General features: G+C 43.3%; 2 protein-coding genes across 5 annotated transcripts in view; one reads left to right on the forward strand and one right to left on the reverse strand.

The window, feature by feature from the left end:
- USPL1 (ubiquitin specific peptidase like 1) overlaps nt 1-12,713 on the reverse strand; it is a 362,686-nt gene that overhangs the window by 72,588 nt on the left and 277,385 nt on the right. The window lies entirely within an intron of this gene.
- The window catches only part of KATNAL1 (katanin catalytic subunit A1 like 1), a 34,387-nt gene continuing 30,028 nt past the window's right edge, over nt 8,355-12,713 (forward strand). Inside the window, exons 1-2 of one of the 4 annotated variants that reach the window (XM_083609195.1) lie at nt 8,522-8,668; nt 9,682-9,814. In XM_083609195.1, the coding sequence (XP_083465321.1) occupies nt 9,778-9,814 (37 nt within the window). In that variant the 5' untranslated portion in view covers nt 8,522-8,668; nt 9,682-9,777. Of the gene's footprint in view, nt 8,669-9,681; nt 9,815-12,713 lie in introns of all 4 variants that reach the window. The other 3 variants (XM_083609197.1, XR_014546999.1, XM_083609196.1) reach the window with 3 other exon arrangements.

The following is a 12,713-nucleotide window of genomic DNA, read 5'->3' on the forward strand; positions in this document are numbered from 1 at the left end:
CTTCATGTGGCACATCCATAGCACATTTGCCTCATTTACCTCACAGCTCTTTTGTATGTGTGGTATGGGCTGCAAATACGTGATAAGCTGTGGAACAAGGGAGGGAGAAAAAGAGATTCCAGGAGGCCAGTCAAAGAGAAATCCACTGGAATGAAGAACCTCTGAAGCAGAGTAACCCCTTATGTATGAAAGGAAAGTAGATCTTCTCATGCTGCAACTTGAATCTCTACACAACTTGCTATGTGTACGGTAATTTATTCTTCACAGATTGTATGTCTTCTTGAAGTCACTAGGTGGCGTTTGACTATGACACTTGGTTGAAAAATTCGACTAACACCCTATCCTACCCTTTTTAGATGGGAGCCAGGGCTAAAGTAACTAGATGTGAGAAATGCATAAATGCAACTCAAATGGATAAAGAGACATAAGAAGAGCTCTACTGCATTAGACCAAAGGCCCATCTGGTCCAATACAGTATCCTGTTCTCACAGTGGCCAGCCAGATTATTTACTTATTTTATATGCCACTTAAATGTCAAAATAAGCTTCTAAGGAATTTATGAAGTATAAAAAGCAAGTTACACAAACCATTGAAATATAAATATCCTTAATTCAAATACACAATAAAACAGCATCATTAAAATAATACAGAAATAAAAAACTAATGTCAGGAAATCAAGGGAATAGCAACAAGCGTATCTTCAAATGCCCATGAAATCTGTTGCTCACATTTCCACAGTAGTTATATTTTATTTTTTTTAAAGGAAGAATTCAGTTAAGTTCACATCTAACTTGGCCCTTGGTCCCATTTATTTCAAAATGACTTCCAAGTGATTAGATTTAGGGTAAGGATGCATTTATTGTATTATCACAAGTCATTTTTGTGATTGCAACCCATTTCCCACTGGTTTCTGAGATTGGCTGATGAGAGAATGGCTCTTTCCATGTCCTGAATGAACCTCCACTTCTGTTGTTGCTGAACAATGTCCACTTTGACATGTTAAGCAGAGATCACCAGCTTGGCATCAACAGGCACCAATATGTCTGCCAGTAATTCTTATGGCACCCACAAAAGGTCTCCGTAAATATCCTCTCAAAAATCCACACTACATGAGAGGTTTGCATTGGCTTGGCCTCTCTGACATGGAACATGCATCCTTAAATATGTCCATATTTCTTGGATGCCAGGACTTTTGGAGAATGGCAAAGAGCATTTCTCCATGAGTGTGCGTGGCAGTGGCCGATGCAGGTTCCTTTCCCCACATTGATGGGCTCGGGGAACATGTCAACACCATTCTGTGGTCCTGCCTCTTTTCCTGCTCTTTTAGATGTGGCAGCCATTTTGTGTTATGCCACAGACACGCACCGCCCCCCGGCAGCCATTTTGTATTTGTTACCTATGGCACCATCTCAAAATTCCAGATATGCCCACAGGTCCCAAAAGTTTGGTGACCCCCCCTGGTGGTAAGGATATGTGGCTCAACATAACACATTCTTTCTTAATTAATTAATTAATTAATTAATTAATTAATTAATACCTACTGGCACAAACACCTGTTTACTGACTTGCTACATTAAAAGAAATAACATCATTTTGGGTGGCTATGAAAAACCAGCAGGGAAACTGAGTTTGAAGAGAGAGTAACAGAGTATCATACCTCTGAAACACTACATCCACATAGATTTCTGAGCTCAGAGCTCTGAAATGACATGATGTGAGTTCCAGCAAAGCATGCAATCCACTTTTGTCACTGGGAAAAGCAGAGACCACCCACTGATCACCAAGAACAGCTGATGTCTTTTCTTGGCCTAGAGAGTGCATTCACTGGACTCATATGGCCATATGCACTCATCAGGAGAATGTGATAAGAAATACCACTGTTCTTTGCACTGCAAGGGAAAACAGGTGCCGTGAGAGCCTATCTTTGGGTAACTCTGTGTCTGTCTCTGTGTGTGTCTGTCCACCATAAAGCATGTATGATTTTCAGTGGGGAAAGAGAACTTTAATTGCGGTTATTCATAATCCAAGTTATTCATAATCAATACTGGAAAATGTAGGCTATAAAAACCCAACTCTGCTCTCATCTGCACTTGTATAAATCAGCCACTCGCTTGATGTCCTCATTTTATTATTGATACCTCAATGTTCCAAAATAATCCATCAGGTCCTAAATCAGGCAAAAAAAAAAAAAAAAAAAAAACATACTTCAGATGGACGCCACTTGCTTTCAAGGCATGTTCCGGAGCCCAGGAGGTGATGAATGTTAGGCAGCGTTGCCAGATTACCCATTTAGAACATGCTGTCTCAAATCCTCATGTTTCATTTTTGTTTAGTTTATTCAGACTGTTGCCTCATATTGCCATCCTCTTTCTTTCAGCGTATTAGCTGCTGCCTCTCATACATAGAGGCTTGCAGGCCCATCCCCCTTGTCTCCTGCCCATCTGTTCTCTTGCAAACACTCTGCCTTTTTCCACTCCCAGAGGGAACCAGCTAACAATCCACATTGACAAACTGAGGGGGAGAGGAGAGAGAAGCAAGGACAAGGCAGCGCCCGCACTCTGTGAGCAGGAGGGTTTTCACAAACATAGCAGCAGCCTTACAGCAGGAAAAAGCAAATCCTGTCCATCAGCTCGTTCTCCCACTCAGCCATTTGTTCGAGTTTCCTGACTGTAATAACAAATCCTAGTGTGCAAGTTAGCGCCGTGTGGAGCATACCTAAATTCTTCTTTTTAATTATTTTTTTTAATGGGCTTCCAGTTTTCAGAATACAGTGGTACCTTGGGTTAAGTACTTAATTCGTTCTGAGGTCTGTTCTTAACCTGAAACTATTCTTAACCTGAAGCACCACTTTAGCTAATGGGGCCTCCCGCTGCCGCACAATTTCTGTTCTCATCCTGAAGCAAAGTTCTTAACCCGAGGTACTATTTCTGGGCTAGCAGAGTCTGTAACCTGAAGCGTATGTAACCTGAAGCGTATGTAACCCAAGGTACCACTGTATACAAACTTAGTTGCATAACAGCATAGTGCTTACATCAGTATAGATAACAATAAACGACTAAAAACCAAATAACATTAAAACCCAGGTCTTGTAAAGTGGATGAGCAGCCCGAAATTCTTGTATCTTTTTGTACAAAAGTGCAAAGCAGTTTTTGCTGCCTGAGATGGGACTCACTCCCTTCCTCTGTTCTTCCACACCGCCAGCAGCCACAAGTCTAATATAGCTTCATCAAGTCAGTGGTGAAAGGCTTTGCCAAGTCTTCTGAGGCTTGGCCAGGCGAGACTCGAAGGAACCTGTAGAAGGGCTGCTGACCAGACCAGTCCTCTGCTGGAAGTGGGGCAGTTGCTGCCCTTCGGTCAAATGAGAAAGGGGCCCAGCAGCAGCTCCCCATGGCCTAGCTGGCAGGCAGAGGTTCCAGTGGTGCAGTAGTCATGCCTCATGGCTGTAATGATCCAGCAAGGCAAGAGTGGGAATTCAAGCAGTGGGGTGCAGAGACTCAGGCAGTGACCTGAGGCAGTCACTTGCTCGGCTTCCCCCCTCTCAGTCTTATCATCTGAGACGAAGGATCGGGGAGGAATTTGATTCAGTTCACATTTATAGCTGAATTTATCAAATTAGCACTTTCTGAAACCGTAGGAGAACTGAAACATAGCCAGCCTTCCAGATTCACACCAATCTGAATGTTGTGATGGAGTTCAGCAGCTGACCAATGTGTACAAAAATCAATGTATTAGGTAAAAGTGCATAAAAAGGAATGTATTAGTGAAAAGAACAGACAAAAATGCATTATACTGGGAATTTTCTTTTGCAAAAATGTGTACATTAGTCAAAACAGAAGTGGCTTTTATGTTGTGTGAAAGAAAACTCAAAAAGCAGAAATTAAAGGAAACATTGGGAAAACGGAAAAATGTGCTGTCTGGCATGCCCACCACAGAGAGGCTTGCCAAGCAACAGACTCATGAAGTTTTTGGTAAAATACGATTTCTTCTGCCACTCCTACAGAGATAGTTGCCAATGCTGTTGACATGAATTTTATAGTGTTCTTACCTTAAGATATTCTATTGTTGAGGATGTTTTATTGCATTGCTTTTATGTGTTTTATTGTACAGTATATCATTGCAGCTACATTTGGAGAGACTGTTTATAAATATAAACAAACAGAGTGGCATTTGGCACATACATCCGGATAAGTTGCTTAGGACTGAAACAGATGTGACTCCAAAAAACCCCCCCCATTTAAAACCAGCCTCAGAGGGATTTTAATTTATGTCAAAGCAGCCTGGGAGAAGGGAATGTTAACCCTGCTTATGTGCCATTATGAAGCTGCTATGACATCCATCAATGGGGAAAAAAACACAGACACAGGTACTTGTAGTGTGTTCGTATTTTTCCACCAACAGGGTCAACAGCTGCATGGGAGTGGGCCAAACTGAACATTGTTTTTCACCAGTTGATGGTGGTATGCACCACACAGGTACCTGATGCACATGGCTTTATTTTGCTTTATTCTGCCTTACAAAGGGGCCTGTGTACTGAATGGAAGTAGAGATTTGAGAAAGTCCCATTTTCTTTAGGAAATAACACCTAAGAATCCAACTACATGTGCTGTGACCAGATCTCCTGGTGACCTTTTGGCTACATACACACCATACATTTAAATCACACCTCCCCAAGGAATCCTGTAAGCTGTAGTTTGCTAAGCATGCTGGGAACTGGAACTCTGGGATGGTGGTAAACTACAGTTCCCACGTTTCTTTTCTTTGGGGGAGGGGAATGTTCTTCAAATGTATGGTGTACATGCAGCCTCTATGTATTTGTGACTTGTCTTGGGATAGAACCTCTCTAAGGAATGAGTTAAATACCCAGAAGTTGCTAATAGACTCACTAAGGAGGAAAAGACAGACACTAAACTCAGCGGAGCTTACTTCTAAATAGGAATCCACAGGATTTTTGCCAGCTCATCTATCAACCCATGTCTGTTTATTGTGTAACATTTTGCTCATCAGCGCTCCCAAGCAGGAAGGACCATCTGCTCAGACCCTCCTCTCCCCCCCCCCCAAAAAAACCAACCACCTTGCATATAAGAATATGCTGTGTGTGCTTCAGAGATGCAAAAGAATGGTATCTTCCGCCCTGAGTGTAGTCAACAGCAGCTTTGAGCTGAGGCAAGGGACGGGCAGGTATGGAGCCAAGTCATTCTTTCCCATATCCACCCACAGTGGCTTTTAAGATTTAAAGAAATTATCAAGAGATCCAATAATGCATTGCCTGCATTACATCTTACTTGGCCTTAAGGGGCAGCCTTTCATTGGAAGATGACACCCTTAGGAGTGCTGTGCAGCAATGAATAATGGCTATTACATTTTTAAGACATTTCCAGTGCCTAATAATGCTGATCTGATACCTACCAGGGAAATTGCCATTTTAGGCCTGGAGCCTTGAATTGAGTCCTTAGCTGCAAGTTACGACTGCAAATTAATGCTAAGGTTTTCATTGCTATTTTAGATGCTGCACCAAAATTATGGCGCACTTTGGTGCTGTTAATTGAAAACTCCTTTTTTTCTCCTCTTTGCAGATGTTTAGCCGTCTCCAGCTCAATAACTTGAGCTTCTCTCCAGAGAGCTTTAAGTTCTTTAAATATCTTCAGGTTGCCAGATTTCTTATGTTCTCTATCCAGGAAACCAATTTTGTGTCTAAACTCTCGAGATTAGTTTGACAGCATCTTCCGTGTGTTCCATGCAGCCCAATAAAATGCTGCCTAATTGCTGCCTTTGCAGAGTCTCGGGAGTGAGTGGATTTGGCTTTAGACTATCATTGTGGACAATAAATTCTTCTCAGGCTGCCGTTAAGCCTTATTATTGAAATTGGAGCTGCAGTTCTCTAAGTAACCCCAAAGCACCTTGTACAGTTGCTCCCTTCACACACAATGCAAGGCTGTGATTTGCAGGCAACTGATATGATGAATGAAGACAGAAACACCAGCTTTCTTTCCTCTTCAAAATGAAAATCAGTGTTTCTTCAAACACAGCAGTGAGCAGCACTTAAGTGGAAACTGATAGGATTTATGTTAGTAGTGACAAAACTGTTTTGTCACCCACCCACCTAGAGACTTAAACATGACTAAATTTAGTTGGATCTGAGCCAATTTTGTTAAATTTAGTTGTATTTTTTATTTATTTACTCCATTTCAAAGGGCTGCAACAGGAGGAAGGTATTTAAAACACCTTGCTTCTGCTTAAATATGTTTAGTATTGTACTGTTTTCTTTCATTACTGCTGCTAATTTTATTTATAATAATTAACAGCACAATCCTAGGCCTGTCTACTCTGAAGTATAATCCCAGTGAATGCAATGGGATTTATCCTCAGAGGCTGCAGGGTAAATGCATTTTTTGTATCAAAAAGCATTGTACGGTAATGATGACTCTATACAGCTTTAATAATGTACATAACACCTCAATTTTACGATGGAGGAAATAAAGATAGGTACAGTGTCCACAATTTAATTTTCCCATGATTTGTAAAGTTTAATAGAACACATCTTATTATATAGTCAGAGACTTGGTAAAAGCTCAATATGATTTTATTTGTATTTCTTTACTTCATAAAATTTATATATCATTTGATTGTAGGAAAAAACCTCAAAGTGGTTACCGTTTTCCCATGACTACATTAAGGACCTTGGTGGGATAAAAGGTGGGTTATTTAGGGGCTGGGAGCTGGAGGCACTGTCATACAGTGGTTCCGCTCCTTCCTCCTGGGCCGTGTTCAGAAAGTGGTGGTGGGGGATGAGTGTTCAGACCCCTGGGCTCTCACTTGTGGGGTGCCTCAGGGTTCTGTCCTCTCCCCCATGCTTTTCAACATTTACATGCAGCCGCTGGGAGAGATCATCAGGAGGTTTGGGCTGGGTGTTCATCAGTATGCGGATGATACCCAGCTCTACCTCTCTTTTAAATCAGAACCAGTGAGGGCGGTGAAGGTCCTGTGTGAGTGTCTGGAAGCGGTTGGAGGATGGATGGCGGCTAACAGATTGAGGTTGAATCCTGACAAGACAGAAGTACTGTTTTGGGGGGACAGGAGGCGGGCAGGTGTGGAGGATTCCCTGGTCCTGAATGGGGTAACTGTGCCCCTGAAGGACCAGGTGCGCAGCCTGGGAGTCATTTTGGACTCACAGCTGTCCATGGAGGCACAGGTCAAATCTGTGTCCAGGGCAGCTGTTTACCAGCTCCATCTGGTACGTAGGCTGAGACCCTATCTGCCTGCGGACTGTCTCGCCAGAGTGGTGCATGCTCTGGTTATCTCCCGCTTGGACTACTGCAATGCACTCTACGTGGGGCTACCTTTGAAGGTGACTCGGAAACTACAACTAATCCAGAATGCAGCAGCTAGACTGGTGACTGGGGGCGGCCGCCGAGACCATATAACACCGGTCTTGAAAGACCTACATTGGCTCCCAGTACGTTTCCGAGCACAATTCAAAGTGTTGGTGCTGACCTTTAAAGCCCTAAACGGCCTCGGTCCAGTATACCTGAAGGAGCGTCTCCACCCCCATCGTTCTGCCCGGATGCTGAGGTCCAGCGCCGAGGGCCTTCTGGCGGTTCCCTCATTGCGAGAAGCAAAGCTACAGGGAACCAGGCAGAGGGCCTTCTCGGTAGTGGCACCCGCCCTGTGGAACGCCCTTCCAGCAGATGTCAAAGCGATAAACAACTATGTGACATTCAGAAGACATCTTAAGGCAGCCCTGTTCAGGGAAGTTTTTAATCTGTGATATTTTATTGTATTTTTGGTTTTTATGGAAGCCGCCCAGAGTGGCTGGGGAGGCCCAGCCAGATGGGCGGGGTATAAATAATAAATTATTATTATTATTATTATTATTATTTAGAAGAGGTAGGGCTGCATCCAGACCCATAGCTGACCCACTGACACTAATGGAACAAGGTAGTCATGACTACCTTAATTCCCATTTATTTCAGTGGCATGACTGTCTAGCTACAAGCCTGAATGCCTATTTTATTTTATTTATTTGCGTGTGTGTGTATATATATATATATATATATATATATGTATGTATATATATAACACACTATTATATTATTACACTTTGTAGCCATGATCGTTATACATCAACCAAGCTTGCTTGTAATTGAAAAGAAAAATGACATATGAAGGGGGAAAGGGGGCAGCATAGTAACACTCTCCCCCCCCCAAAATCTCGGTGAATAGATTAAAAAATGTTTTTTAAAAAATGCTGACGTGAGCAGAAAACTCTGAACTGAGGAAAAGTTTATTGGATCGGGGAGGGGAGGGGGCAGCAGAAGACCGTCCGTTGGTTCGACCTCGAAGATTCAAGTCTCCCTCCAGCAGGGGGAGGAGCGGCAGGCGCTCTGCACACACGCGCGTGCGCCCTTCCCCTCCCCTTTCCGCCTCCATGGTAACCAATCGCCGCCGCTACCGCGCGCTCGCACCAACGAGCCGGAGGGCTGAGCCCCCTCCTCTCCCGTGCGCGAAGAGACACGCGCGAGCGCGCTCTCTCTCAGGTCGGCCTTTCCATCCTCCCCCCGCCCCGCGCGTTCTCACCGGGTCGTCAGCCCAGAGTCAGGAGGATGCGAAGCCAGCCCCCTCGCCGCCAGCCCCCAGCCGCAGTGTTTCGTAGTTAGGCGTGCCTGCACAGGTAAGCCAAGTCCAAAGGGGTCCGTGGGGGGGGGGGATTTTTTTTCTTTCTTCCCCCTCCCTCTCACTCCTTCGCGAGGCATGATGGGAGTTGTAGTCTCGCATTTGCCTGGTAGCCCAAGGAGACGCGAAGCTGACAAAAGGACTACAAATCCCAGCGAAGTTCTTGTCTCGGGCTTCGTGCCGCTTCTTTTTGCCTGTGAGTCTCTTTCAGCGCCCCCTCCCCGCTTGATTTTGAGGGTCGGCAAGAGGGGGGGTGGGGAGGGAAGAGAAAGGCAGTTATGTGGAGGGGAAGGTGGGGGGGAAGCGACCGCAATGTGGGGCGTCGCCCATATAACGGTGTCGAGAGGCCCCTCCCCTCCTCTTCTGCCTGTAGGAGGCCTTAAGATTTCGGGCTCTCAGCCAAGGTTGGGGTGGCAACGTTAGGCAGCTAGATCATGATGCTATAGGTTTACGCGACAAGAAGGAGCTGGGAAATTAATGAGATATATTGCCATGGCTGCAGAACCAAAAGAGAGAGGAGGCTGTACTTAGGGGTCTGCAGTCATGTCTCCTGTATAGATTTCAGTGCAAAGCACAATAAAACCAGATAATTCCTTGCAGCTTTAATGGTGGAGATTGCTCTCCCCCTTCACAATGTGATGGGATGAATGTAACATTTCAGGCTTTATTATTAATAATACTGCCCTAACTCTGCAGGTCTCAGGGCGGTTCACAGGATAGAATTAGAATATAAAACCACGAAGTACATAATCAAAATAAAAACAAAAAGAACCCAATAACAACCCACCCCCGCAACACATTTTAAAAGGGCATAGGATGTCAAACATGATGCTAATCATGATGTAGCAATGGATTCATTTTGTATTTCAGTTTGTTTTCCTTAAAACACTTAAGATTTTAATGGTAACATTTTAGGCATTTTAAAAGAAAATCTGTTCAGGTCTGTATTGGATGAAGTATTTTGAAGCATTAAGTTGGGTGAAAGCTAACTGCAAACTCACCCTTTTCTAGAGCTGTGCCCTTTCAGAGTTCTTCTGCAGTTACAGTGATGTGGGTTCTCACATGGATATGATGCTTTGCATGTTTGAAACTGCCATCATCAGGTGAATGCCACAGGTAGAACACTTGGAGGCTTTCAAACACAGTATGTTCCGATAGAGGCATTTCACTTTAAAAATATTATTATCTCTGTTTCCATGGAGGACCCAGAAGACAAGACCGCATCAATGGGCTTGATGTGGTCAAATAAACATGCAGAATCCTGGCTAGACTGAGGTCATATGGGCAAATGGGTATTGATTTGAGAAGCTGCGTAGGTAGCCTATTCTGGAAAGGGTTGCAAACCCCCCCCAAAAAAAATGATTGTGCAGCCTGGGGCTGTTTCTGTACCCAGCATTGTTACTTGAGGCACAGGTGGCCTCAGTGGCACAGAGTGCCCTTTTCCAGCTCTGGCTGATTCATCAGCTCTGACCATTCCTGGTTAGAGAGAACCAAGCCAGAATGACACATCGTCTGTTAATCTCATGTTTGGATTACTGTAATGCACTGTATGTATGGCTGCTCTTAAGAACAACCCAGAAGTCACAGTGGGGAATGCTACTGCCAAAATATTGTTCAGGGCAGCATGTAGGGATAATTTAATACCTAACCTGGAAGATCACTTCCAGCTGCTCTATAGGTAGTTAAAAAGAGAAAAGGGGCAGATCTGGGATTCAGCCTTAGACCCCCCCCCCCCCGAGTCACTCCCTAACGAAACCCGTGCTTATTAGCATGTGCATCTGTATTGTGGAGCAAAGGCAAACTGAGGAAACGGGTCTAGTAGAGCATAGTGTTTGCTGCAATGGCAAAAAACAGAGTCTGCAAAAATGTTGGGACTCCCTCTTTCTGAAATGTAATTAAATTTGAAACAAACTTGTATGCAGGTGATTCAAAAAAGGAAAAGCCTTTCAGAATGTATTAGAATGTGTCTTGTTTATAACCCATAGAGAGAACTTTCTTTCTAACCTTGGTTAGGGATCAGCTCAGCTTATGCTGTTAAGAGTGAAGGTTAATATCTTTTGTGACCTCCTTATCTTATCTAGTATAAGATTTCTAAACCTTGGGCAGGAGCAGCAGCTTTCTGACATGCATATATGAACTCTCTTATGCATGATACATAAATGAAGGAGACTCAAAAGCTACCTGGATTTTGTGATGGACTAATACAGGAGTCAAATTATAGTTTTTGCAAATCATGACAAAACTGTAAGTGGGGGGGCAAGCTGTTGGCATAAATGTAAGTAGCCAAAATGCTAGTTTTAAAGAGCCAGGTTCTGCAGGCAGGGGAAAAGCATGAAAATGTTTGAAGAAAAAACATTTTTGGTTATATCCTGTGCTGTATGAGCAACATTCCACTAATGCAGTAGGACTTTCCTTTCCTCTTTTCCATGTGCCCCTCAAATTGCTCCAGAGGGTCCCCCAACAACATGAGTTGGGAGAGCATTGCAAGCAGTGCCCCAATGGTATGGGGACTGTTTGCTTTACATAGCAGAGGTTGTCTTGTGTTCATTTCAAACTGAAGAACATTTTATAGAGCCTTTTTGGAGATGGACAGCACTCCTTTTGAGATTTGTGCTCTTGATTTGTGAATACTTAAGATTTAGAAATGTCTGGGCCTGACTTTTAAGACAGGTTTCCTGTTGTGTTTGTTATTAGTAGGATACAGTAAGCCTGCAACTTAGGCACATTTTAGTTGTGCACATTCAGCTTTCCACACATGACAATTTTAAAAAATAAATAAAAAGAGGCAGAAGGGGGCAGAGTTATGGAAAAATGATTTTGGCAATCCCATCTGCCATTGAACCCAGTGAGTTTTGACCACATGTGATTTTGGCTTTACGCACGATCCCCAGAACATAATCTCAAGGTGTGTATAGAACATTGTCTATTCCTGTTGTGTTGGATGAGTTTCAATTTGGAAGGCTCAAGGATGTGGACAAGGTGCTTGGATCAGTCAGGGTGGCCACTTGAGCTCTGGACCCTTGCCATCTTGACTGATAAAGGAGGGGACAGTTGGCTGGGCCTGGGAGGTGATTAATGTTTTCTTGTGAGAGGGGGTGGTCCTTGCCTGCTTGAAGGAGGCAATGGTAAAACCACCTCAAGAAACCCTCCCTGGATTTATTGGTTTGTTTCTGTTTTAGTATGTATTATGTATATTGTGTCCTCATTTTGCACTTTTCTGTTGTGAACCTCCCTGTGATCTTTGGATGAAGGCCAGTATACAAATTTAATAAACAAATTGTGTCTTCCTTGTGCCAGAAATAACTAGGTGACATCACCTTCTCTTCAACCATGTTTTCAGAAGTGTCCTGGAGGGCTTTACTGTATCTCAAGTGCATTAATTTGTTTGGGTTGTTGTCTGGAAAGAGGCCAGCTTCAAGTAATCAGCAATTCTGTACATTGAAGCAAAAGAGCATTGCTTGCCCAGAACCTGCAGTGTAGCCCATGTTTTGACTGCTTTGTAACTGTCATTCAGCAAGGCATCTTTTGTGAGGACTAGAATGAATAATAAACAACATAGAGCCAGCTTGTTGTGTGGGTTGATTTTTTTGAAAGATCTGAAAAACCTGCTCCTGTATGGATGAGCAGAGGGTTGGAGACTATTTTTATTGATGAGATGCAGTACTTTTGTAGCAGAAACCTGTATCCTTGCCATTATTGGGCCTCACATGCATGAATACTGCTGTTGGGTCTTCATTGTGTAAAACATTGCGCTATATATTTCTGTCTTATTCACAAATGACACCTTTTCAGTGAATTTATTTTTAAAGGTAATATGTGAATTATGGCTGGGAATAAGTGTACCACAAGATGTATATATCAGAGAGCTTGAGTAAGGTAAGATTTCTGGTGATGGTTGGAGGCTCCATAGTTAGCGAACCAGCAATAAATTGTGCAGAACGGTAAAAGGTGAGATTATAGGCCTAAATTGCAGTTTTTTAGATTTGTTGTTTTTCACACACAGAAGAATGTCCCAAAGTGACTTACAGCATAAAATACATTAA

The sequence above is a fragment of the Podarcis filfolensis genome (genome assembly GCF_964270895.1).
Source record: "Podarcis filfolensis genome assembly, chromosome: 4".
In the NCBI taxonomy this organism is placed as follows: Eukaryota; Metazoa; Chordata; class Lepidosauria; order Squamata; family Lacertidae; genus Podarcis; species Podarcis filfolensis.